Source organism: Nematostella vectensis, chromosome 7, assembly GCF_932526225.1.
Source record: "Nematostella vectensis chromosome 7, jaNemVect1.1, whole genome shotgun sequence".
Lineage (NCBI taxonomy): Eukaryota > Metazoa > Cnidaria > Anthozoa > Actiniaria > Edwardsiidae > Nematostella > Nematostella vectensis.
Genome location: NC_064040.1, coordinates 8,216,929 through 8,242,874, shown reverse-complemented (window position 1 = coordinate 8,242,874; position 25,946 = coordinate 8,216,929). Strand labels below are relative to the sequence as shown.

Here is a 25,946-nt window from a genome sequence, read left to right as displayed (position 1 = left end):
AAAGAAGAAGAAAAAAATCCAGGCTTCAAAAGCTTTAGCAATGTTCTTTATGCACAAGTTGAATTCAGCTATTTATACATTACCCATGAAGCACTGCAGGTTAGAAAAGATGTAGACATGGCTGTGCATAGCACATTTGGTTTGATGTCACCTTAGCCAGGGGAAGGGGAGGAAAGATGCTTATTTCTAAAAAGTATTTTCTATCCAACCAGAAAAATTGTTTTTGTAAGCGCAGAGTTGGGTGTTTGTTGAGGAGACACATTGCTTTACTGTAATGGAGGCCAGAAGAAAAAGCAAATGAAACTACAAGTATACTTGGCATTAAAAAGCTCTATTTACTGTGTATCAGCACATTTTAATTCATTTGGATTAGTGTTTGACAAACCAATGTCCGACAAAATGATCTACTTGGGGTGATTATCCATTATTTACAAATTAAATGAAAGTATAAATTTGTGAGTTGATGTTGCTATGTCTGTACAACAATTTTGCATCAATTATAGGTATGCCCTAAAGGGGGTCAATCCTACTAGAGCTCAAAGAAGTTCCCCTTATTTGGGTCAAAATCACCCAGATTTTCAACATAATATGTTGTCTCATACCTGCCAACTCTCCCGGATTTCGCTGGAGACTCCAGGTTTTAAGCCTTCATCTCCAGGCAAAAAAATCGAAACTTCCAATACATTATCTCCCTGTGAAAATTTGTTAATTATTTCTTATAGAGATCTTGTATTTGAAACACAATCTCTTGGTTTATCAGCTTTTAAGGTTGGCAAGTATGATTGTCTTAAAACAAATCTATTTACCCATTCTATCAGAAAGTCTTCTAAATCTTAAAAAAAAAAAAAACACTTAAGAAAATCTTGTTGATGTTTCTAAACCCAGGAATGATAAATAACTAGTATTTCAACCAGAAAATATGACAGTATCAGCAGCCGGTTATTCCACACCCTCAACAAAAAAAAGTTTGACCCCTCCCTCAGTCTGATTTATCAGATGGCACGTGATCAATTGTTTCACTTCCTCTCCCTTTTGAAACGAACGATCAGGTTCCATCTGATACCCAGGTTTGATTTTCTTTTATTATAACTTACCTAAACCTTTGAATTTAATGAACACAATTATTGCGTTTTTGTTTTTCAGAGAAAGTATTTTCATTATAATGTGAAAAGGTAAATACTTGAACTCTCTAAAATATTTTGGCTACAACAATTGTTAGATAAGGGATGTTTGATGTATAAAACTGAGGTTTGTGCATTTTGATCATTTAGCATTTCTTGTCCAAATGAGGGTTTTTTTTTTTGGGGGGGGGGCTAAGGTTACGGGGTGCCTTAAGCCCGCAGGACGCTGAAAAACCCAAAGTGTTGAGGAAAAATGTTGATACGCCTCGTGTCGGATTTAATCAAATATGCTCATGTCATTGTAAAGCTTGATAAATGGGAAATACGATAATCCTATTTGTTTTGTAGTTCTATGAAATGGTTGATTTTTTAAAGGGTTTTAATCACGTGCTTGTTTTCAGCAAATGACATCCCTTAAAATTTTTAATGTGTCTAAACTATATGGCAGATCTTTACTTTTTATGGCTTATGTCAAACACCATATATGGTGCCGTAACTCAACACTTCATCTCAATGTATTGATTTTGGATATGAAGATGCATTCTTTGCTGATAACCTTTAAGCGGGTTGTAGGGACAAACTACATGTAAGACAAGGAAAGCCTTGAAGAGTATCCCTTTTGCTTTTAGCAAGATCTTTTATACAGTATAGAAATCTTCCCCTTTGTTTTATGCTTGAGGCGACCTCTTGCAGACTTCCACCTCATTTGTTTATCCATCGATTAAATATAATTTAGGACGAAGGGACTGATAAAGGACGAAGGGACTGATTTTGAGACTTTTGAAGTCTCGCCTTCCGGGTAAAAACAGTATGCTAATTAACTATAACCTGAGGTCCCAGATGTAGGAAACACTGTACTGGGCTCCAGTAATTGAAAAGAGGATTAAACGATTAAAACACCTTGATGCTTACACAAAGTCTTCAAGAAAAATTCGGTTTTTCTTATTATCTCGAGAAGATGATAAAAATGCAAACATTTTTCTTTGCTATAATAAAGGTAATGTAGTAGGGAATTTAAAGATGCAAAAATATTTTTTTTCGATAGAATTTTCACTTCAAAGCACCCCGTAACCTTAACCAAAAACAGGGAATCCTGCGAACAGGGAATCCTGCTAACATGTGATGCAACATTTAGCTCATGCAGTGGGGGATTTTATGTAAATAAAGCAGGACAACAAATTGGTTACAAGATCTACTTCCTCGGGTACCCTGGGTGTCATGGTCAGTATAACGAGACGCAAGAGCGACATGGGAGGAGAGGGAAAGGAGCAGTGGCATTGTTCCGCCTCTTACTCACGCATGTCACCTTGACGACCTGTATTTCCAAGGATGCAAGATCTATGTAGAGACATTTCTGATTTTTTTTTCATTGCAACATTGTTATGTTATTCTCTCCCTACACTTGGTTATCAATATTTTAATACATGATTTCTGCAGTTTCTCTGTCACTTTTTCCTAAAAAACTTAATGTATACTACTCCCCCAAGAATTGCTAGCTCAACTATTATTATGCAGAGAAGAATAATTTTGTTGGTTGCGACTCTGAAAGTAAGGTTAAAGCACTTTGAGTCAGATGGTTAACTTATTAATGGATGTCTGCATTAATTGAAGAGAGTTGGATCAAAAAGTGTGACATTTAAAAAAATGTCAGTCAAATTATAAAATACAAAAATACTGATCCAAGTTTGAGGGAATAAATTCTAAGTTACTTGTTGCATGTGTTTTATGTTTTATATTATAGGAATCGGTCTTGGTAAAAGAAGCTAAACAGTTTTAAAATCAACCTTTTCAATTCCAAACCAACTTACAGGGCTTCTGGGATTACGTGGAAAAAAACTCAAAATTATGCGTGATTCTTTGCTAAATTACGCGCTAAATTACATGGAAAATCAATCATCACGCACTAAATTACGCGTGATTTTGCAATACATTTTTCTTTAAAAATCAAAATTTTGCGGGATTCTTTTCTGAATTAAGCGCTATATTACACGGAATATCAACTGTTACGTCCAAACTACATTTTGTACCAAAGGAAAGCACGAAATAACTTGAAAAGGTTAATTTTTTGCACAAAAATATCTTAGGCGAGTTTTCATTGGCACCTAGCCACCAGCCAATTAAAAAAGGTATTTTATTATTAGTCCTAGGCCTTCACGGTTTAGCAAAGAACACCTAGTCATTTTATTTGTTTTCGAAACTCAGTTCGAAATATCGCACTCTTACGAAGAATATCTATTTTTTACGAGAAATAGAGATAAGAACCCTAAAAGAACACAGCAGCTGTGCACTTAAATGTTTTGTTTTTCAAAATTTAGCCAAATTACGCAGGATTACGCGGAAATTTGTGGATTACGCAGATTAAGCAGAGAAAGCCAAATTATGCGCTTCCACACAAGCCCTGTAAGCCCTGTACTTAGTAAAAAATGAGCTAACCTTATGGCCATGATGTTGAGTATCCGTCTGCTTCTTCCCAAATCTGAATGAGTGTCTTTCAACTGCAATGAATAAACGTCACAAGTTAAGGGTAAATTATAAAAAGTGGTTATATGCTATTGGTTTCACATTCAGTTCATTTTGAAACCAAAAAAGTCCAATGGGGCGGGATTCTATAAAATGGAAACACCATGGTTTCTGATGAAAGCAGTGGACTTCTTTAGACTAGCCTCTGTCTTTAGTCTAATGGCAGATAAAAGGGTTAACCAAGGCCCAAGAAACACAAGACGATGCAATAGCAGTGTATACACTGCAGCTGCAATTTATGAATTAAGGAATTGTTACTTACTCTATCGCGAACTCTGAGGAGAGATTCTCTTTGGTCACCTAGTGTATCTATGATTTCCCCACCAATTTGTTCTGTGGTAAAACAATTATGTTTTAAGACTTCACCTCAGAAAAGATCGTTACATAAATACAATGGTGCAACAATGTCCATTCTTTTCTTATAAGAGCGACAACTCAGTTGAGGCTGGGCCATTTGCCGATGTTCACATCAAAAGTGATTTTATTTACTGACAAGCTGCATAGCCAGGGTACAAGGCTAAGAAAAAATAAGGCAGAGTCCCATCAACCAGTGATGGGTGAAAACTATGGCTCTCCATGCTTTTCACATTAAAAAAAATGGATAAAACCTAACATTGCCATTGTCTCCCAAGATAACAGAACCCTACTTACACAACAAAGTGACATGTCACAAACAACCAACAATAAAAAAATATATATGTCCTTGTGTGGTATTTATACAGTAAGTAGATTTTGAATATGAGTAAGAGTATTGAGGGTATACCAGTCTCAACAGCAACTCTAGTGGACCTTGCAATACTATCAGAAGTCTTGTTCAGGCTATCAATTCCTTGAGCAACTCGACTACGGTTCTCATCCTAAAAATAACAAGGACAGAAATTAATATTTTAGTAAAATGAAAAGACATGAGAAAGTTGTGTGAAAGATACGTGCCACAGATTTTGATGCACTGTTAGGTCACCTATGAAGCTTTACAGAGGTGTAAACCTCGGCTCTCTTAATTGGATACTGAATACACTCTAAATGTTTATATTTGTTATAAACAAAAAGATTAAAAAAAATACAGCAACATTATTATCTACTAAGTAGACATTAAATTACATACCATAGGATCTGCATCAAACAATTCTTCTCTTCCAAATGTTACCCGGTTCCCAGTTGAGCTTTTTGTTCCCTGGAAATGCAAAATCATGATCAAAATGAAAAACAACCCTCGCTTTGTTATAGTAACGATCACATTTTGATGATGGTATTGTAACAATGACATAGAAATAAAATCCAGCACATAATGTCTAGGTAGATTTTTTTAGGGGAGGGGCTATGGTTAAAATCCAGCACAAGAAGTGCAACTATGATTCTATACGATAAGGAATTTTACGGCACACTAACCAGGTCCTTTTTAAGCTTGTCAAAGTCCCTTCTTATTGTCCTGACTCGTGTCATCATGCTGTTCCTGTAGGCCCCAGGGGCGGCGCTAGCTTCTTCATCCAGTTCGTCAATCTAAGAGATACACCACGGCATCTGAATACATTATATCTAGATCTAAATTGTAGCAAATTTAGGGAGCACAATTTTTTGGCAGATCGACCGAGGCTTTGCGAGGTCGATGCGCCAAAGCCTCAGTTTGATATTTCCCGGCATGACCGAATTTAAATTAAATGACAAGAAAACAAATCAACTTTCGCTTTCGAGCGAATATCGATTAGTTTATCGATCGGTTTCAAAAAGGCGGGAAAACAAGAAACACTCGCACGAAAATGTAAATGAGTGAAAAGATTCAACAACAAGTAATTGGACAACTTCTCTGGCTATTTCCTTTTTATTTGCACCTTTTGGAAGCTTTTATCATAGGTGAAGTTGATCCAAACAATAACAAAGAAAGCTCAGATGTCAGTCTTCGCGGCATGAATGGACTGTTTAGTTAAAAAACTCCACGGTATGTAGAGAACAAACTTCTGGATTAAAATGAAAAGGCCAATCGCTTTGTGCTGCTTTATGATTTGATGGAAATAATGCATTTACATAACAGGTAGTACTTTTGTCACCCCTTGTTATTTATTCATTTTGTTTATCCGCTATACATTTCTTGGCTATCGGTGGCGCTCACTGGCTCGTCATCTTATTGTTTTTCTTTTTGTCCAAATTTTACTCTTCAATCTCTACAGGATAATAAAACTCTGACTCAAAGTACTTGTCCATTCCCATTTTTTTAGTGGCTTTGGTTTTTTTGGTCGATTTTGTTTTTAGTTAAATTCGTGCAACTGAACAAAACAACACAAAAAAGCTCACAAAATGTCCCGCTTCGGATAAGGAAAAAGACAGCCCACCAACCAACCATTTCTATTTCTTCTGGGTGTTAGAATTCGCTACTTGAATGTTCGCTGACGCTCATTTTGCAGTTTGAAGGTGAAAAAAAAATCAAAAACAGAAGATTGTGAAAACTTTTTTGTAGAGCAATACAGAATTCCGTAATGCCCTAAAAGAGGGCAATACAGGAATGTCATGATTACTAATTAGCCAATCAGAGCGTGTGTACTATCGTAGCCATATAATAATAATAATGCATCTCCCTGCATGAGCACTAAATACTAATACAAAAAAAAATTGTTTAGATTATACAGAATCAAACAGATTAGTCTACAATAGAACGTTCAATGTTCTTGATTGGGTAGAAAAAGATGTGAATTTCATAGCTCACAGAACACTGAATTTGATTTAATCAAACTATCAAATTTGTTAAGTTTATTGGTTTTGTATGGCTTAAGCAAGGCAATGCAGTAAAAACCTGTGTGTAAGTACGTACCTTGATTTTTCAAGTCTGGCAATTAAAGATCCTTATACTTTTGGGTACTTTCAGACAATTTAAGCATAAAAGGTTCTCTTTCACTGAAGTGGGAATGTTAATGGCAAGGTGATTTTAAATTGATCATCAAAGTTTTAAACTTACAATAATGAAGGCATTTTCGATTTTCTTTTCAACATCTCTTACAGCAGCTTTTCGTTGTTCTATATGGAAATATGTAGGAGCATAAGTTAAATAAACTCGCACAATACAAAGAAGTCAAAAAATACAAATCGAGTTTCTTTTAGTTCATTCACAAATCAACACCATTGCACAAACCTCCAGATAGTTTGGGAATCCGGTGGTAAACTCGTTGTGTTACGTCTTCCAAAAGGACCTTCACTTCCTCCTCGAGGTCTTCGAACTTTTCTGAAGACATTGCCATCGATTTTATGAGCGATTCATTCGAGAGAGAAAGATGAAAGGTACGAAGAGTTGACGAGGAACGGAAGTCTATGCATACAACCGCGATTACGTAGCGAAGACTGGACCGAGTCTCAGCCTCCACGCATATATCCATCCACAGGAAGCCCATACATTTCTTTAAATATTTTAGTTATGAGTACTAAAATTGAAACTACCAAAATCGACGATAAACTTTGTCTCTACTATGTTTATCAGGAATAACTCTGTGATTAACTTAACATTTTCAAAGGTCAATCAGGCTCAGCTCAGGTATAAGGCCCTGGACCTGGTTGATCTCACTGCAGATTTTACCCCCGTGTCCCCGTCTGGCGTGGTTGACAATTGTGAGGATCGCCTTGAAATTCCCCCAGAGCTCTTTCTGTGTCATCACGAAGCTTATGACGCCCTGAGGAACACCAAAGTGAGGAAGGGTCCTGGTCCAGATGGAATACCTAATATTGTTCTAAAGGTGTTCGCATTCGAACTCGCTCTTGTGGTCATTGACATCTATAATTCCTTCTTGCAGGATGGTATTGTGCCGAGTGCCTTGAAGTGTGCAGCAGTCACCCCGTTACCAAAGCAATGTCCCCGAAAGCTGTAGAGATAGACATCAGGCCCATATCACTAACAAATCAAGTGTTCAAGAACATGGAGGGGTTCACCCTGAAGAGGTCTCTGTCATGCATCAACAACCAGCTTGACTCCAAGCAGTTTGCCGTAGCAGGGAAGTCAACGCAGCACGCACTTGTATATCTGCTCCACTTAGCATTTGAAGCGTTGGATTCTGGGAACTGTAGTGTAAGACTCCTTTTCGCTGACTTTAAGAAAGGCTTTGATTTGATCGACCATAATGTTCTCCTGTGCAAATTACGTAGCTTTAATCTCCATCCCTGTTTAATTAGATGGATCGATCGCGGCTTTTTTTGAGGGCCTATCGCAATTTTTTCGCATAGGAAACTAACATCTAAGACCCGTTTTTTTAATCGAGGCATTCCCCAGAGCACGAAGCTAGGCCCTATTCTCATTGCTGTAATGGTTAATGATTTAGTCTCCAACTGGCACACTCGCGCAAAGTACGTAGACGGTCTCACGCTCTTGGAAATCGTTCCAAGAAATTCTACTTCATTACTGAATTTCATTGTTGATGAAGTCCAACGTTTCACTGAGGATAGTAACATGCGACTGAATCCAGCTAAATGTAAAACCATGACGATTGACTTCCTTGGGTATAATAGTTGCATGTGGCGCCCCATATGTAACGGTGGCATAGTTGTAGAATGCGTCAAGTCATTCAAGCTTTTCGGAATTGTTCTTTCTGATGACTTGACTTGGGGCGCACACTGTGGCCTTATAATCAAAAAAGCAAACCGTAGACTATATGCCCTAAGGGTCCTGAAAAAATGTGGTGTCCCGTGTGACGACCTCGTTAAGGTTTATTGCGCTCTAGTGAGACCTGTCCTAGAGTATGGGTGTGTGGTATTTTCCAACCTACCGCTATACCTAGTTGATGCCCTTGAGCGTGTCCAAAAAAGGGCACTTAATATAATTTTTCCGTGGGTAGAATACAGTGTCGCCCCGGCTACCGCTGATTTGCCGTCACTTGATGCCAGAAGAAACGACTTCTGCACAAAGTTTATTATTTTAAGTCCTTAAATAACCAAAATCCGCTTTATAACCTAATACATTGCAGATTACCTCTTTTACACCCTTATGAATTAAGATCTGATCGCTCATTCAATGTAATTCAATGTAATACTAACAGAATGTCAAATTTTGTGACTGTTTAATATGCTATAATTGTCTCACTGTATAGTCATCAATGTAATTGCGCACTCCCTGTAATTCAGTTTCCCCTACAAAAGGGTGAATTAAACGTATCTATCTGAACTAGATGTTTTCTTATCGCCGCCTCTTTTTAATAATGAAGTTGCGTATCGCCATAAAAATAATAGGAATTTACATTTTTGCTACTATAAAAATAAATAATATATGTAAAGTACTTGTCACCCGGGGGGGGGGTTCTTCCCATGTCGAGTTGATAGGGATGCTCATCGTATTTTTGAGGGGTCAAAATCGGGCCTCAGGTATTTTTTAGGGGGTATCCGAGAAAAAAATAGGCTTCTTCCTTAGAAATGGTAATTTAAAGGCTCCTGAGGTATAGTTTAGGTTAGCAATTTTTGATTGTGCAAGTATTTTTAGGGGTATTTTTCGACTTTTCCGACGGGCATCATCCCTATCACTTTTACCTTGAACCCCCCCCCCCCCCCCCCTCCCCCCCGGGAATTGTCATCTATCTCCCTCGGCCGTACCTGGACGGGATCAAACCAGAAGGCTGGGACCCGCATGCTTGCAGTCTGACTATGCGAAGTCTCCTCAGTATGTTTTGAAAATACGACTTCCTATTTCGCTTCCTTTCTTTTCTTTTCTCGACTTTAAAGACCTCAGCAGCCTATCATAGGTGACATCGCGTATATTAGGACTTCCTTAACTTGACAAAGTTTCCGTTTCAAAGCCGGCTCTTGCCTCGTATGCAGAGATGTAGTTTTCACTTCAGAGGAAAGTGGAGTTGTATTTGGATGATAAAGGTCTTCAAATGGGGTTTAAGACTTCTCTTTGAAGTCATCGGATCCACCGGAATGTGTCATTGGATAGACTGAATGAACATGCCTATCTCAGAGTATGAGGAGAGTTTGAACCCGGCAAGATGGAAGGGGTTGTTCGTGAGTTCTCTTCGCAAGGTAGGAATTTGGGGCTGCTCGCCCTATCATAAGAGGGGGAAGTGGCTTTGAGTTCAAATTTAAATAGGTCCTGCTGGTTTAGAATAGCTAAACTGTATTTCCACTTAACCACATAAGCTATCATTGTCTTCAATGAGGACTTTTTTGATACCCTAGTAGACTGAGAAACTTTATTGTCTCAAATTTCCAATTACAGGTCCAACGAGAGGTACACCCTTCATTGTCGGTTCAAGACGAGGCATTAGAATACATCGAAGGCTTGATAATTCATATGATGTATCATTTATGTGCCTGCCAGCCTAGAACAGTAGCAGACGTGGAGGATAGAGTGACCAAAACATTCCCGGACCCAATTGATAAATGGGCTATTTCGGATGCACAAGACGCGATCGCGAAGGGGAGGAAAAAAAGCCCTCTTGTATTGCCCGCTGATAAAGTTCATCCTTTGATCAAGGTACCGTGTGATCTTGTTATTGTCTTGCAATAGTTTTCTAATTCCCTCGTTCATATTTTTTTTATACCTTTCTATTTAATTAGACAGTTATCGATGTGAGTTTGCTACTCAATTTAAAATGATTTTGATTTAAAAAATGTTAGAATGTCATGTAAATTTTGTTAGCAATCAGGTCGTGCTTAATTAATATAAACAGTGGAATACATAAAGCAGCTGTACATACTGTATGTTCCATCTAATTCCATTATATTTTTGTGGTATTTTTCTTGATTTGTTTGCTATTTTAGCCAAACAATACACTTTGATGATATATCCTTAGGTTACAGTATTTGATTATACAGTATTACAAGCTAAAGAAACAATACATCAAGTTATGAGATTAGTTAACAATTAAAGTAAAAATGAAATTGAAATCTTCAATGCCAAATGCATGCAGGTCACACTATTACTAACATTAAAAGTGGAGTTACTATGTACATTTGTTATTAACATATCTATTTGTTTTTATAAAATAGTAGTTTCCAAATGAAATATTAGAGACATCAATAATATTATTTTCATTAATTAGTAACACAATTATGCGTTTTATGCAAAATATAATGCTTGCAGGGCCCTGTTATACACACCTTTGTTATTGTTTTCATCCCATATGGGAAGACAAATTATATGATGAAATCATGAAAACGCCATCTAAAACAAAGTCTTATACTTCGGTTTCCAAATTCAAACAAAAATATACCAAAGGCTTCTCTTTATGAGCTATTGAAAATAAGGCTTTGCACTTGGTGTTCTGCGAGGATTACAAAATAATGGCTAACAGGGACTCTTAACTAGAGAAGACACAGGCCTGTTGTCAGAAGGGGGCTTGTAGGGGGACCCAGTATGACTCGGAGATCTGCTCAAATGAAGGGAAGTTTAGTACCACTTCAAGCTAGGCTATGGCAAGGTACCTAGACAATGGTCTGCTAAATAGGTAAATGCACCCCCTTTTCCATGCAAAAACCTTGCTACAGGCTTTGTATAGGAAAAAATAACTATATTTGCCTTGGTATGACAAACTGTATTACTAAATCTAGTCTTTCATAGAATACTCATGGTTGTGGGATACCCTTTTCTTTGCCAGGATATTCTTTGTTACAAAGTGGACTATCAGGTCTCCCTATACATTGTTGCTGTTATGGAGTACATCTCTGCTGACATTATAAAGGTTTGTAACTAGTCTAGCCTGTCTCACTATTGTAACGAGATTATACCATTAATGGTTAATACCATTTGATGTTTTAATGAGATATATATTTCATGATAAATGTCCTTTATGGTAAATATGGTATTAACATTTTGTAAATGGTGTTTGGAGGTTTGTCATTATTCAGTAAGGATGTTACTGTCGAATTTGTTGTATCACGGCGCCACATTTTCAAAACATCAATTTGTTTTTGTCTTTTGGGATTTTCTGTTCCACCAGTCAAATTATTCTAAGCCAATAAGATTCTTGCCATCTCTCGCCTAGTGCAGTTGCCTGGCTTTCTGTCGCAGCACAGTCTGGTTTTCGTCCAGAGGATAGCTAGGGAAGTGCACACAGCGAGACTTTGACAGGCTCAGAATGGTTTTTACTGACGGAACAGAAAACCAGAAACGGATTCGACAGTAAGAAAACTCTGACTTAAGCCTGTGCCCCCCGATTTTCTCAGTAACTTGGGAATGATTAACAGATACAAAGCTGACCTTCCCTGTATAAACATGGCCTTTGATCTACAGTAAAGCATGGACAGCAATGTATTTCATTTTTTTCTCATGTAGCTTGCTGGTAACTATGTCAAGAATATAAGACACATGGAGATCACATGCCAGGATATCAAAGTTGCACTCTTTGCTGACAAGGTAAGCTTTTTAATTCAATTACAATTTTTTGTTTTACATGTAAGGGTCTATGAAGTTTCAAGTTTTGTAACATACGGGTAGCCTTGTCTATCAAATGTGGCACTCTTTGGAAAGAGTTTAATATTGATTCTTACTGATGAGAATGATGCTTGATAAATAATGTGTTTTGTATTATGTGCTGTATACATTAGTCTTTATTGTCCCCATGACCCCCCTACCCATTTTTTCCACAGGTTCTGATGGACATGTTCCACCCTGACGATATGGAGGCATCTCTAGAAGAAGAGGTAGGTAGAACCCCTCCCCCATAGCCACACCTACCCCTTCCCCTATGGGCACACCTAGATGTAACCATAACAGGGCAAAGATCAAGTTTTTGCACCCCTCCAAGGTAGATAAATAGTAAACGCACAAACAATAACACTCAAATGCCAAAAATAATGTTCACTTAACATTTCATGATGTTCACAATGTCTAGGAATAGATTTTAGTCCTAGAGAAATGTATGTAGAATTTATGAAAATAAAAAAAATATATACATCAAAGACCAGAATTCTCTGACCCACCCCCTTATCTGATTTCTAACTAAGGTGATCCAGGACTGGTGTGGTTAAAGAAACATAAGTTTAGAAACTACATATCAACTCACAACTCTCAAAATTAATGCTCATTTATTATAAAGGATCACATTTTTCACTGCAGTAGGATTGATTTTTTTATTATATATGAATTTCAATAATCAAATATATACTGGTGTACTCTACTTTAATTCATTACAAAAGAAGTTTTGGCTTCAGTTGAGAATAAAATTTGAGAGTAACAAATTAGCTTTCTAACTGATAAAATATTCTTAACTTTGACTGACTCATGTTAACCACTTGATTAACATATCAATAGTGTTATAACTTCCTCTACAGATAGTAAATTAGAACAGAAGCAATTTTTGTTTATGTTTTTACTCTTATGAGTAAGCAGTATCCACTAAGAAACCAAAATTAAAATTTTTACTAGCAGAATAGAAAAGAGGCGCCAAAATCATAAATTGCGGAGAAATTGAGCAGAAGGGTAAATTTGATTGATTATTTTGATCATACTGTGTGTATGTAGCAGTTTTTTTAATTAATGTCTTGAGGTTTTCTTTATTCCATTCATTAATGATGCTATGCCACATGATATAATCTGATTGGGTGTGATACGTTTTGCTCCACTATCACGTTCCATCCCTTGAGTAATGAACATTGCCGTAAGCAATATACACAAGAACTCTGATAGCTTCAAAGACATTGCCGAGTCTCTAAAGACAGTTCTTATCAATATGAGAAATGGCTTCTTTAGGGTTAGTTTTAAAATGTCTTGCTTTTTTAGTGTCATGGTATTTGTCTCAAGGCCATGTGCTTGAAGTTGTGCAGCTTATCTAAAGATACCTCTACAAGAGTTTCATTTTATTTCATGGTTTTATTTGATGCTGCACCTAGAAATTAGTCATGTTTTGTCATATCCCTTTTTGCCGTAGAATGAACAAGTTTCTGAATGCAATCTCAGCCAGTAAACACCTAACTAGCGTTAATGTCTATTTTCACCAAAAACAAGCATACTACGATATATAATGTCTCCCTGTGCACTAGGATCTTGAGGGCACCAGCCACTATGGCTAGTTTTGAGCTTAAGTATTTAGCCACACTGATGGGGAATTAGCCACAACTGAGAAGCTATAGCGACCAATTTAATCAAAATACCTTATTGGTCTCTTTAATTTCCCGACATTTAAGCCCCGCAAAATCCTATTCCTATGAACTTTAATATCCCAAAATTTAATACCCTTCCTATTTTGTTTCCTTTGTTTTTTTTTTTATGACGACCAAGACCAAGAGGATTAAGACCTTATGATTCTTAACTTTCGTGCCACAGCTTCGTTATATATAAAAGTGTTAGAAAATAGCCTTAAGCACAATATGATTTTAACAGTCGGAAGGTTCGGCCTGTGTTTTTCTGATTTGCGATTTTTATCGGTACATTATTTTGATGTATTAGAAATAAGATTTCGAGGTGAAAGATCGGGATCCAAAGTTCACGAGTATAGGAAACTGGCATTCGTCACTGTGGCAAATGTAGTTAGCAATAGAATTCGCCACATGGGGAAGGAAATCACATTTTGCGAAGTGGCGAGTGCTAGCGCGCACAGATGATGTAGTGCTATATATTGTGCGCAGATGTCCCCAGATACTCTAGAAGGACATTGAGAACAGTTTGCATATAGGACTAAGTACATTTTCAAAAAGAATTGTCTTCAAGGAAAAGGAACAACCTTAAAATTAGTAGAGTTTTGTTTCTATGGGATTTGTGTACCTTTATGGACCTTTGTTTTTTCTTTGGTTTACAGTCCAGTGGTATTGATGAGATGCTAACCTATGAGGAAGTTGTGAGGGAGATGATGGTGGCAGAGTACAAGTACAATAGAGATCTCAACATGATCATCAAGGTAGTGGTATCACAATTGCTATGCTTGGTTACCCTAGTCTGGTGTCCTAAAGATATTAACATTAGGTGCATGTTTAAAGGGGGGTGTGGACCCAACCCTGCTCATTTTGGAGAGATGAGAAATTATGTGGGAAACCACTGAATACCGTATTTACCCGCGTTTAAGCCATGCTTTTTTCACTCCAAAATGACCTTCAAATTTAGGGTGTGTCTTATACGCGGAATGCTACTTTTTATAATTTGGATAGAATGAAGTTGAAACCGATGGGGATTTCCAAATGAAAGACAATGCCAAAGATAAAGGACAGTCACGGCGTTGTTCTTCAAGGAAACACTTTGGTTTTAGTTCTATTGAGTCGGGTCACCGGCAGCAAATTTGCTTTTTTCAGCATTTTTTCTGGAATTGCTGTAGCACACAATGCAAGTTTTAAACATTTGAATATTTTTTTTTACTATTTTGAGCTCGAAATTCTGGGTCTTATACGCGGTTAAATACAGAAGTTTGGATTAACTAGTCAATAGTTAAAAAAGATGATTGAATAATTACTTTTCTATGTATTTTGATAGAAAAAGGTTGGAGCAAGATGTTTCTAGTGACCGTTTAAAGGGGGCTTAGGAATTTGAGAAAATTAATTGCCATTTTCAAACTATCCCCAGGCCAGTGAATTGCTGTTTGACTCCTCCCTGCATTTTTCTCTAGACATGCCTCTGTTTCGTACATACTTGTATGTGCATCCATACAACAAAAACCTTTAACTGAGACAACACAATGCTATGTTTTGTGCGCATTCTTATTTGCTCTGCACTGTATCCCAAATCCTTAGGGTTCTTCACAATTCATAAGAGATCTAGACTTATTGATAAACATGCGCTAGAGCAGAATTTGAAATTAGTTCACCACAAGAAACATGTTTATTTCTTATTTGCACAGTAATCAACTGTACCCCAAATTGGTAGGGTTCTTTATGATTCAGTAGAGACCTTTCGATAAACATATGCTAGAGCTAGAATATCAAAATTTAGTTCACCACAAGAAATGTTATAGATCATAACTTAATACATTTATAGAAAGTTCTTCCTTATAAGCTACTGTAGACTTCAAACGTGTTTGCTGATGCACAACAAATGGAAAAAAAATACGTTAGGAACAGTAATGTTATTATTGGTACTACTACTGATTTATGAATACTCTAATTTCTATCAGGTGTTCAGAGCTCCATTTATTGAGGCAAAGCACCTCTTCTCACAAGAGGTGAGTACCGGTCAACATCAGACAAAAATCTTGTACTGTAACAGAGTTTCGTTTTCAATGATGACACCATATTATTGATATGTAGGATTACATACATTCAATTGTTGCTATGCTGTAACTATCATAGTGCAAAAGGGGGATCTTGGCCTCTATAAAACAGAGTACAGTCGAAGCTCTTTGAGCAACCGCTCTCGTAAGCGACCAGCTCCGATTACGACCACAACATGGATCACCGATTGAATTGTCACACAAACTCTGTAATTCTAAGCTCTTGTAAGCGACAAACTAATCGGTGCCACAAGCTCCGTTAACTACCACAATTACAAACCACCAACTGAGATTTTCTTTTGTTTTTAAGCTCTCGTAAGCGACCACAATGATTTTTGGCTTTACAACATCAGTCAACACCTGATGAACATATCCAATGCATGCTGAAATCACATATAAAGCGGAAATGTTGTGATGTTTCACAAAAGCTGCCTTTCCAGTAGGCAACCATTAAAGAATTTCATAATTACAATTTTCTAACTTCAATTTCAACCATGGGATTGACATTTCTTTGTCTCCAGAAAATGTATAAATGCAAGGAATCTCTAGTCCATTGCCAGCTCCATGATTTATCCTTTTTCCAGTTACAATAGCCATCCACTTGTTTGTTGCACGCTTTAGAAATCGGCTAACAAAATACGCCTTGCAATAGTCGTAGACGCAGAAGATATTCTCATGAAGAAAAGATTAAGTCGTTGATATAAACAAGCATATTAAATAAAACAATTCACTCTCAAGAAAAGTCAAGCACCTAGTTTTAAAATCAAGCAATAAACCAAAATATTACAGCTTTGTTATTATCACGATAACTTTTAGATTCCATTTTAATTGAGTTCCCGTAAGCGACCAACACCTATTGTTCAAGTTTTTGTTGCCCAGTGGTCACTTATGAGAGAAAGCTCTCGTAAGAGACCAGCTCCGTTAAAGTCCACAATTTTCAGTTCCCAAGGTGGTCGCTTACAAGAGCTTCAACTGTAGTTGCATTTCAAGTGTTAGCCCTTCGTCATTATAACTTGATTAACGCTTGAAATATCGGCACAACTACTCTGTTTCACAGAGGTATTCAACTTCCCTTTCAACCTTGTGTTGATTTATACCTTGTCTACACCACACCTACGCAGACCATCTAGTTTTTCCACAGCTTGTCTGTATTCATTCTAGTTATACCAAGAAAATTCTGCTGCCCCTGTGGCTTTTTTATCAGACTCTTTGTGTCATTTGTTTAGGATATTGATAAGATCTTCAGTAATATAACAGAGGTGTATGACTTTGCTGTGATGTTCACTGGACTTCTGGATGCTGCCTTGGAAACAGCCGAGGAAGGGAAGCCCCCTAACATTGGAGAGTGCTTTGAGGAAATGGCAGAGGTATACAGTAGTAGCAGCTTAATGTAAATTCACCTGAATTTGTAGCTTAAAATCACCCACAAGTTGAAATCTTTTGATTTCTTTATTTGGGATAAATGCATGCATGTTTTATTATGTCAAGTTCTGTCTATACATACAGTATGTAGATGGTGGGGGGTCACCTCCAGGATTTTCTTGGATTTTTTTATTTTTATTTTTATTTTACAAAATCCCTTAGAAATAGTGTTAAGAAGTGAAATGGCTTCTTACAGTAGCTATTTAATGTGTTTTGAAATTGGATGTGTTTGCCTTGTCTAGGCTGCTGAGTTTGAAGTCTATGAGCAGTTTGCCCAGGAACAGACAGCTCTCGCCAGCAAGCTGTATCGGCATCTTGGCATCGGTGGCAAGCTGTATGAACTCTTGGCCAGACCTAACGTAGCAGAGTACTTTAGGGTATGTTTTATGCAGTAGTGCAGGGGCCGATCTAGCGATGGGTCCAGCAGGACCGCCCCCCCTATTTTTCAGATATTTGGTTTAAAAATAACAAGAAATATAAAGAAAATACATAGAAGAACAGTATATCCCCCCTTTATAAAATACTTGCTTTGCCCCCCCCCCCCCCTCCTTTTTGGAACTCCTAGACCCGCCCTTGTAGTGTTCTGCTCAATGGTTTGAAAAGCACCTCACACGTAACGCCTCACTTTGGTAAAGAATGTTGAGTATCCCTGTTCATTAACATAAAGGATAGTATCATTTAATTAAACGAATTAGAGGTACACCAATTACAATATAAAATGTAAAACAGTTTTCCTTGAGTGTGTTGATATGTGCCATCATGTTTTGGGTTTCCTTAGACAGGGTATTCTTTTGAGAAAATGTATTAAATAGGGTATCAATTTCTATCCAAGGTGCCTTTACAGTAAAGAGCTCTCTTGTTGTTGCATAGGGTAGACAATCTTACTTGCAGGCCCAATATTTGAGTGTTGATTGTCTTTTTAGAGATTTTATTGTATTTATTTGAATCAATAACCAAATTAAAGAATAAATGACTTTATCATTTTCCAAGTATATGGCCATTTTTGTTGTGTAACTTTTCCAAATAATCTTACTTTAAGGGTTTTTGATAACTATCTTTTATATAAAAGCAATGACACTGCTTGCACTATTTCTTTCATTCATAGAGTAAAAGACCAAAGTTTAAGGAGACAGTGCAATATTGTCTGCCTAAGCTACTAATGACGCCAATCTACCACTGCATGCATTACTTTGATGTTCTTAAGGTGAGAGCTACTTTTGTGAACTGGGACCTTAAAATGGCCCAATAGCAACAATTTTCCCAATAACAATATAACAGCACACTGAATACATATTGTCTAATTTATTTCAACTATCTCCCATCAAATCAGCTGACAGTTCTAGATCTGCTTTATATAAATTACTGGATCATTTTTTTTTTTGTTAATCTCCCTTCCTAATAACCCATATGCTTTTTTTGGCAGTTGCTACTCAAAACCTCACCGGACCCAGACGACTTGGAGAGCCTAGAACAGGTTATTTCCCCATTTTGGGTTATCAAAGCAATGAAGAGAAGTCGAAGATTCCTGAAGTCAATGTGGACCGTGAGACCTGGAGTTGCACAATCATTTTTATGAGAAAAATTATCCATCCCAAGGAATCAAAAGCTGAATTATCTGGGCTGTAGCAGCGGGTGGGGCACTGGGGGCACGTGCCCCCCCCCCCCCCCCTATTATTTTCCAAAGTTATCAGGAAATGACCATTGTTTTCTTAATGTTCCTGTATCGTGCCCCCCCCCCCAATAATTCCCTTGCTCCAATCCTCAGCAGTACCCGTAGGTTTATGTGAGAAATCATGAGTTATGTTTCGTCTCATTTTGATCAGAGAATGCAAGCACTCACGGTGTAAAATTGGAAACTTTTTTCTGTCCACCGCAATCTCAAAAGTAATTGACCGTTAGGTGACCTTGACTGTGGCATTTTGTTTGGCTTTCGGTTAGATTGTGTTTACCCGACCTTACCTGTCACTTGTTGCTTATTTCTTTAGGCGGAGAGTGCCCTTGGCCCTCTACAGGCAACAATAGAAAGGATTATCTCTTCCGGTGCACTTGGAAAGCGAAAAGAGTAAGGGATATAGATACAACAGGAAAGTTAACAAGAACGCTCTTTAATATTGATAGCCCGGATGCGGTACAGACTTCGCTTTTCGATGCCACAAATGCGTGTTTTTCTCAGAGATTTAAAAACTTCGATAGTTCAGGGGTAAGGGCTTCAGGCGTTTCCATTGAAACTAGATTAAAATTTAGACATAAGCCTTAAGGTTATTTTTTGTTCATAGGCGTCGCCTTCTTCGAATTTGATCCAGATACTTGCACTGGAATAACGTTGTGTTTAGCACTTAAAACATATATATCAAAACTTTTGTTCGAGATAATATCTGGGTTTTGTATTTATTCCAGGGACAAGTTTAGCAAGGCCCAGAAAAGAAAGTCTGGCGTGCTAAAGTCTGCGGCCGCAATAATGAACGATCTACAAAGAAATATTGAAGGATGGGAGGTGAGTGAGTATCACACAGTATCGCATCTTGCGGAGTTTGGATGGCCCACGCCCCTCACCCCGTCGCTCTCCGCACTCGAATAGGAGGTCCTGCTAAAGTGAAATCAAAAGAAAATGCTAAATAAGGAAATACCCCCCTCTCTTGTTAAGAATCCTGGCTATGTGCTTGTTCTTTTATACTATTAGTATATAGTCCTAGGGAACTTTTTTAGAGTGCATGCTTTGATTGTTTCACTGCCGTAGCATTACCTTATTCGGTTAAATTTTCGCGCGTGCTAAGATTCGCGTTTTTCGCGATTTCAAAAAATTCGTGATCTTTATTTTTCGCGAGTCCTTAAGTTCGCGAAATTTAGGTTCTATTAAGATCTTTTAGTGAGGGCAAGTAACGTACTCGATATTAATGGCTCGAGAGAACAAGAACACTTTTCCATAAATACTGTAAGACTGACTTTTGAGGCAATTCAAATTCAGCTGCCGCTATAAGGAACATCGTGCTGGTTGTTTCAATTATATTAGTCTTGTTTCAGTAGTCGGTTAACGTCGTTTTATTGAAAAAAACTAAAGTCACTTAAACCTTAAATTCACGAAATTAAGTCCCCTGCAAACACATTTTTCTTCGCGATCGCGAATTTAAAGACTCGCAAAATGTGCCGAGAAAATTTTCGCGAAAATCGAGACGCGCGAAAATAAAGATAAATAAGTTATGTCAGTTCTGCTGTCACTTCGCCTGTCAGTCGTTTTACAAATATGCTCATCAACTTGCTGCGTTTGTGTCTCGCAGGGCAAAGACATTTCTCAAACCTGCACTGAGGTTTTAAAAGGTTCGTCTTGATAATAAATACACCTATGTCAGTGCATGTGGCAAATGGGCGGTTCTATCAAAAGATGCCATGAATCTCAAATTTTTAGTGAATATTGTAGACAATCGTTCATAAATCATGTTGTTACTCTATTTCCCGTCTTTATATTGCACATTATTATTCAAATGTTTATGCCAAAAAGCCGCAGTCCGTGGTAGAACTGCCATTAACCAAACGCCCTTTGCTCTGACAATATTTATTTAAATATGTGTACATATGTGTTTATAGAATGTAATCAAATGTAATCGTTAATACTCTAAAAATAATACTTTTCATACTTATATTTCTTGTTTTGTTTTTCAGAGGGTCTCATAGGAAAACTGCACCCAAACAAAAAGGTACAAGGCTCACATTCCACATTCTGTCACGTGCCGTTTTGGATCTGTCACGTGCCGTTTTGGATCTGTCACGTGCCGTTTTGGATCTGTCACGTGCCGTTTTGGATCTGTCACGTGCCGTTTTGGATCTGTCACGTGCCGTTTTGGATCTGTCACGTGCAGATCTATATAGTACAGTTTAGTTACATCGCCTTATCGCCTTGACCTTAGATACTGGCCATCTACGTACCAAGTAATGCTGATGTCGGTCACGTGATTCTAATGTCGGTCACGTGATAATGAAGGTGTCACGTGACGGATATTAGGTGCAGCGATGCCCTTGGCCTTGGTAATGAGACGGGTTAGTTACGAGTGCATTCATTTTTTTCTACAGAATACCGAAAGATTCCTGTTTTTATTAGACGGACTTTTAATATGCTGCAAGCAGGTGCGTTAACACAATTTTATTTTATTTTTTATAATTTTTTTTTCGAATCCTGCTAGACTGAAACCCATGCATAGATACGAGGGAAGCCTCGGTTTCACACGAACCGTTCGCAGTTTTTTGTTGTATTATATTCTGCACTCTCATAACAAGACGTATCTGTATTTATGCTTCCTTAACCCCGCTATTTAAGCGGACAAAGCGGAAGTCGAGACTTTACTATTTTCTTGAAACAACAAAGTGAATAAAGTTTACAATAGACTAATTTTAATCAATATAATCCTTTAAAACAACGTGGGTGTAGCTTTCGTGGCATTGTTTATCTGTTTATTGGCAAATTATATTCAATACCAACACAGGCTTTCCACCCTCGTCAGTGAAGGCACTGGGAACGAGGATATTAAGTAGACTTGAGCTGAAAGATCCGTAAGGTCATACGACTTGCAATTATCTGTGAGATCTTCATGCTCTAATAAATGAGATAAATTGAAATATAAATCTGTCTGTCTGCGATGTAGTTCCCGCCCTCAATTTACGAAGTATGAGCGGTATAATATTTACTTTCATTTCTGTGGCAGCTGAAATGTTAGTTTCAATTTAATTAGAGTTTTTTATTTTTATTTTCCAGAACACTAGACACTCCTTATCGGGACAAGCTAATCCGGAGTACAGATTAAAAGAGAAATATTTTCTGAGAAAAGCCGAAATTAACGATCTGGAAGACACTGAGGGTAAGAAGCAAGAAAAAATGTCCTGAGCATAAAACCTAGCCAATCAGGAGTCAGGAAGCCCAATTTATTTTCAGCGATACCCGGCCTTCCCACAGTGCACCTGAAAGTTGTAGATAATTTGTAGAGCAGAGCAGAGCAGAGCAGAGCAGAGCAGAGCAGAGCAGAGCAGAGCAGAGCAGAGCAGAGCAGAGCAGAGCAGAGCAGAGCAGAGCAGAGCAGAGCAGAGCAGAGCAGAGCAGAGCAGAGCAGAGCAGAGCAGAGCAGAGCAGAGCAGAGCAGAGCAGAGCAGAGCAGAGCAGAGCAGAGCAGAGCAGAGCAGAGCAGAGCAGAGCAGAGCAGAGCAGAGCAGAGCAGAGCAGAGCAGAGCAGAGCAGAGCAGAGCAGAGCAGAGCAGAGCAGAGCAGAGCATGTTGAAATGGATCAATGTGTTAAGTATGCTTGCGTTACTGTTATAGACGTAAAGAATGCTTTTGAAGTAGTCCAAGTTGACCAACCCAAGTCCCTTTTCGTTTGCAAAAACGAAGCGGAAAAAAACGAATGGATGGCGATGCTGATGACACTTTACATGAGAAGGTAGATTATATCATTATGACGCGCTTCATTTCATTTGTCAATACATACCGATTCGTGATAGTCACTCTAATTGTTTGGACTTAACTGTTTCTCATTTAACACGTGAAGATTGCTATCCTTCATAAAAGTTAAGCTCAGTTGGTGTACGTGTTGTGTCTGAATCGAATCGAGGGAGCCACAACTTTATTCATGGAGGCTGTCACAAGATTTTTGTTTTCATCGCCTTGACTTGCTAACCTATCTTCTTCACCTCAAACTCTTATTTGGTTGATAGATACAAAGATCAAAGCATGCGGAAGTGTTCAAGTCATAACATGTTATTATAACATTTAGCCAAAAATAAAGCGTCTTTGATAGGTTCCAGTTTATAGATAGCAGACTGACGTCCCAGCAACACTCTTGGATTTCCGATTATTTTTAGAATCTTTTTGAGTGATACGTTTTCCCTGACGTTGTTTCCCATGGCTGTTATATGAGAGTATTTAAAAAACTCAGCTGTTTTTCTCAGTATGGCGTTCTTGTTTTTAATATCATTTTCTTGCGAATGCGTCACAAGTTCGTCTTTCTTGTAGCACGATGGACCGCCTGCTAGATCATATCTTGATGGAGGAGGAAAAAGCGATTCCGTTACGAATCCCGTCTCCTGAAGAATACTGGTAAGCCTGTTTTTACCTTCCATGATAGAAATTTAAAGTATAGTAGTTGGAAGTTAACATTAGATTTTGCATCTGCTAACTAGTTCTCAAATCGCGAACTATTAGGTTGGCTCTCCGAGCAGTGTTTATCCTAAGGTTTTTCTTAGCTGTTAGACATTGACTTAGTTTGCCTTCCCATCTTCGATCGATCGATCGATGTTATTGCCTTCACATGCAAATCGGCTATTTCTTCGCAACTGGACGTAATTCCCACAACCTTTGCCTCCAGTATTTGACATATTGTGAATTAACTCAACACATTTAAACGTTGTAGTCGACTTTTTCGTATCGCTTACAAAAACTCCATCTCTTGTGTCCGTGGTTTAGAGGTTTTTTTTTCATCGTAAGAGCTTTTTTTTTCTAATGCACCATTCCCTTTTTTCTATTATATAATGAAAATTATATATCTTTCCAAAGCTTTGCGATCGAAGACGCAGATGACAACATTGTGTTTGAGGACGGACAGGAGGTGAGGAATGATAATGGTAATACTTAAATAATACTTAATGTATATAGCGAAATGTCCTTTATCTCAATAGAAGGATATTATTGTATGAAGTTCTTGGTCAGCTTGCAAACTTATCGTAATTTCTCAAATAAGCGCCTCTCTTTAACGTAATGCACTTTATAGACTCCAATGCGAACGGGGATAAACATTAGAAAAGAAATAACAATGATTGACAATACTACCCGCAAATTTATCATTGCTTGTTTTGTTATTCTCATGGAAAGACTTTTCTTTCCAGGAAACGTATTTTACGCTGGCCGGCGCCTATCAGAACAATTACGAGGCTTACCCTAGAGTAGAGAAAATTAATGTATTCTTTTTGTGTAGAAAAGCGTGGCACCTGTGATCAAAGGAGGAACGCTGGTCAAGTTGATAGAGCGGTTAACGCACCACAAGTATGCCGGTTAGTATGGCAAGAGATAAGGGGGGAAGGGGTGGGGCATCACAAGTATGCGGGTTAGCATAGCAATAGAGGGGAGGGGTGGGGCATGACAAGTATGCCGGTTAGTATAGCAATAGAGGGGAGGGGTGGAGTATCACAAGTATGCGGGTTAGTATAGCAATAGAGGGGAGGGGTGGGGCATCACAAGTATGCGGGTTAGCATAGCAATAGAGGGGAGGGGTGGGGCATGACAAGTATGCCGGTTAGTATAGCAATAGAGGGGAGGGGTGGGGCATCACAAGTATGCCGGTTAGTATAGCAATAGAGGGGAGGGGTGGGGCATCACAAGTATGCGGGTTAGTATAGCAATAGAGGGGAGGGGTGGGGCATTACAAGTATGCAAGTTAGTATGGCAAGAGATAGGGGGGGGAGGGGTGGGGCATCACAAGTATGCGGGTTAGCATAGCAATAGAGGGGAGGGGTGGGGCATGACAAGTATGCCGGTTAGTATAGCAATAGAGGGGTGGGGCATCACAAGTATGCGGGTTAGCATAGCAATAGAGGGGAGGGGTGGGGCATGACAAGTATGCCTGTTAGTATAGCAATAGAGGGGAGGGGTGGGGCATGACAAGTATGCGGGTTAGTATAGCAATAGAGGGGAGGGGTGGGGCATCACAAGTATGCGGGTTAGCATAGCAATAGAGGGGAGGGGTGGGGCATGACAAGTATGCAGGTTAGTTTAGCAATAGAGGGGAGGGGTGGGGCATGACAAGTATGCCGGTTAATATAGCAATAGAGGGAGGGGTGGGGCATTACAAGTATCCGGGTTAGTATAGCAATAGAGGGGAGGGGTGGGGCATCACAAGTATGCGGGTTAGTATAGCAATAGAGGGGAGGGGTGGGGCATCACAAGTATGCGGGTTAGTATAGCAATAGAGGGGAGGGGTGGGGCATCACAAGTATGCGGGTTAGTATAGCAATAGAGGGGAGGGGTGGGGCATTACAAGTATGCGGGTTAGTATAGCAATAGAGAGGAGGGGTGAGGTATCAAAAGTATGCGGGTTAATATGGCAATAGAGGGGAGGGGTGGGGCATGACAAGTATGCGGGTTAATATAGCAATAGAGGGGAGGGTGGGGCATGACAAGTATGCAGGTTAATATAGCAATAGAGGGGAGGGGTGGGGCATCACAAGTATGCTGGTTAATATAGCAATAGAGGGAAGGGGTGAGGCATCACAAGTATGCGGGTTAGCATAGCAATAGAGGGGAGGGGTGGGGCATGACAAGTATGCTGGTTAATATAGCAATAGAGGGAAGGGGTGAGGCATCACAAGTATGCGGGTTAGCATAGCAATAGAGGGGAGGGGTGGGGCATGACAAGTATGCTGGTTAATATAGCAATAGAGGGAAGGGGTGAGGCATGACAAGTATGCTGGTTAATATAGCAATAGAGGGAAGGGGTGAGGCATCACAAGTATGCGGGTTTATATAGCATATACAACAATATACAGGGTAGGGGGTACTTATTTGATGTTGATATTTCTTTCTTTTTAGACCCAACGTTTGTTCGTACGTTTTTAACGACGTACAGGTCATTCTGCAAACCCAGAGAACTTCTAGATCTGCTCATCAAGAGATATCCTTTACATTGTGAATAAAACAAAAATAATAATTTGATTAATGAAGCTATAGATGTGTTTTATATTAGCTGATTGTGGTCAAGATTTTGGCCATAGCTTTCTCGGTTTTGTTGTGCGGTAACTAAACAACGGTAAATAT

The 25,946-nt window shown here is 38.5% G+C and overlaps 2 protein-coding genes across 2 annotated transcripts in view; one reads left to right on the top strand and one right to left on the bottom strand.

Moving 5' to 3' along the window:
- Positions 1–334: 334 nt before the first annotated feature.
- Positions 335–6,974, bottom strand: LOC5513009 (vesicle transport through interaction with t-SNAREs homolog 1B). The gene is made up of 8 exons (XM_001633296.3): positions 6,763–6,974; positions 6,589–6,647; positions 5,031–5,141; positions 4,747–4,815; positions 4,405–4,498; positions 3,904–3,974; positions 3,555–3,616; positions 335–2,663 (listed from the first exon to the last, which is right to left on the bottom strand). The coding sequence occupies exons 1-8, from the start codon at positions 6,866–6,868 to the stop codon at positions 2,567–2,569; spliced, it is 669 nt and encodes a 222-aa protein (XP_001633346.2). The 5' UTR covers positions 6,869–6,974; the 3' UTR covers positions 335–2,566.
- A 2,250-nt stretch (positions 6,975–9,224) lies between these two features.
- Positions 9,225–25,946, top strand: part of LOC5513047 (son of sevenless homolog 2) — a 29,580-nt gene continuing 12,858 nt past the window's right edge. Inside the window, exons 1-22 of the mRNA XM_032382471.2 lie at positions 9,225–9,626; positions 9,823–10,080; positions 11,204–11,287; positions 11,881–11,961; positions 12,195–12,248; positions 14,342–14,440; positions 15,644–15,691; positions 16,966–17,106; positions 17,404–17,538; positions 18,267–18,365; positions 18,585–18,635; positions 19,147–19,223; positions 19,559–19,655; positions 20,437–20,476; positions 20,819–20,853; positions 21,227–21,280; positions 21,906–22,008; positions 22,464–22,581; positions 23,154–23,237; positions 23,694–23,745; positions 24,112–24,187; positions 25,722–25,803. Coding sequence (XP_032238362.1) covers positions 9,546–9,626; positions 9,823–10,080; positions 11,204–11,287; positions 11,881–11,961; positions 12,195–12,248; positions 14,342–14,440; positions 15,644–15,691; positions 16,966–17,106; positions 17,404–17,538; positions 18,267–18,365; positions 18,585–18,635; positions 19,147–19,223; positions 19,559–19,655; positions 20,437–20,476; positions 20,819–20,853; positions 21,227–21,280; positions 21,906–22,008; positions 22,464–22,581; positions 23,154–23,237; positions 23,694–23,745; positions 24,112–24,187; positions 25,722–25,803 — 1,949 coding nt within the window. The 5' untranslated portion in view covers positions 9,225–9,545. The remainder of the gene's footprint in view (positions 9,627–9,822; positions 10,081–11,203; positions 11,288–11,880; positions 11,962–12,194; positions 12,249–14,341; positions 14,441–15,643; positions 15,692–16,965; positions 17,107–17,403; positions 17,539–18,266; positions 18,366–18,584; positions 18,636–19,146; positions 19,224–19,558; positions 19,656–20,436; positions 20,477–20,818; positions 20,854–21,226; positions 21,281–21,905; positions 22,009–22,463; positions 22,582–23,153; positions 23,238–23,693; positions 23,746–24,111; positions 24,188–25,721; positions 25,804–25,946) is intronic.

What these genes read in the sequence shown, in the direction of transcription:
- LOC5513009 (XM_001633296.3), bottom strand. Translation starts at nt 6,868, where the DNA reads ATGGCAATGTCTTCAGAAAAGTTCGAAGACCTCGAGGAGGAAGTGAAG. An exon ending in GATTCCCAAACTATCTGGAG is followed by an intron (nt 6,648 to 6,762) that starts GTTTGTGCAATG and finishes ATTTCCATATAG; the next exon opens with AACAACGAAAAGCTGCTGTA. An exon ending in TCGAAAATGCCTTCATTATT is followed by an intron (nt 5,142 to 6,588) that starts GTAAGTTTAAAA and finishes TGTATCTCTTAG; the next exon opens with ATTGACGAACTGGATGAAGA.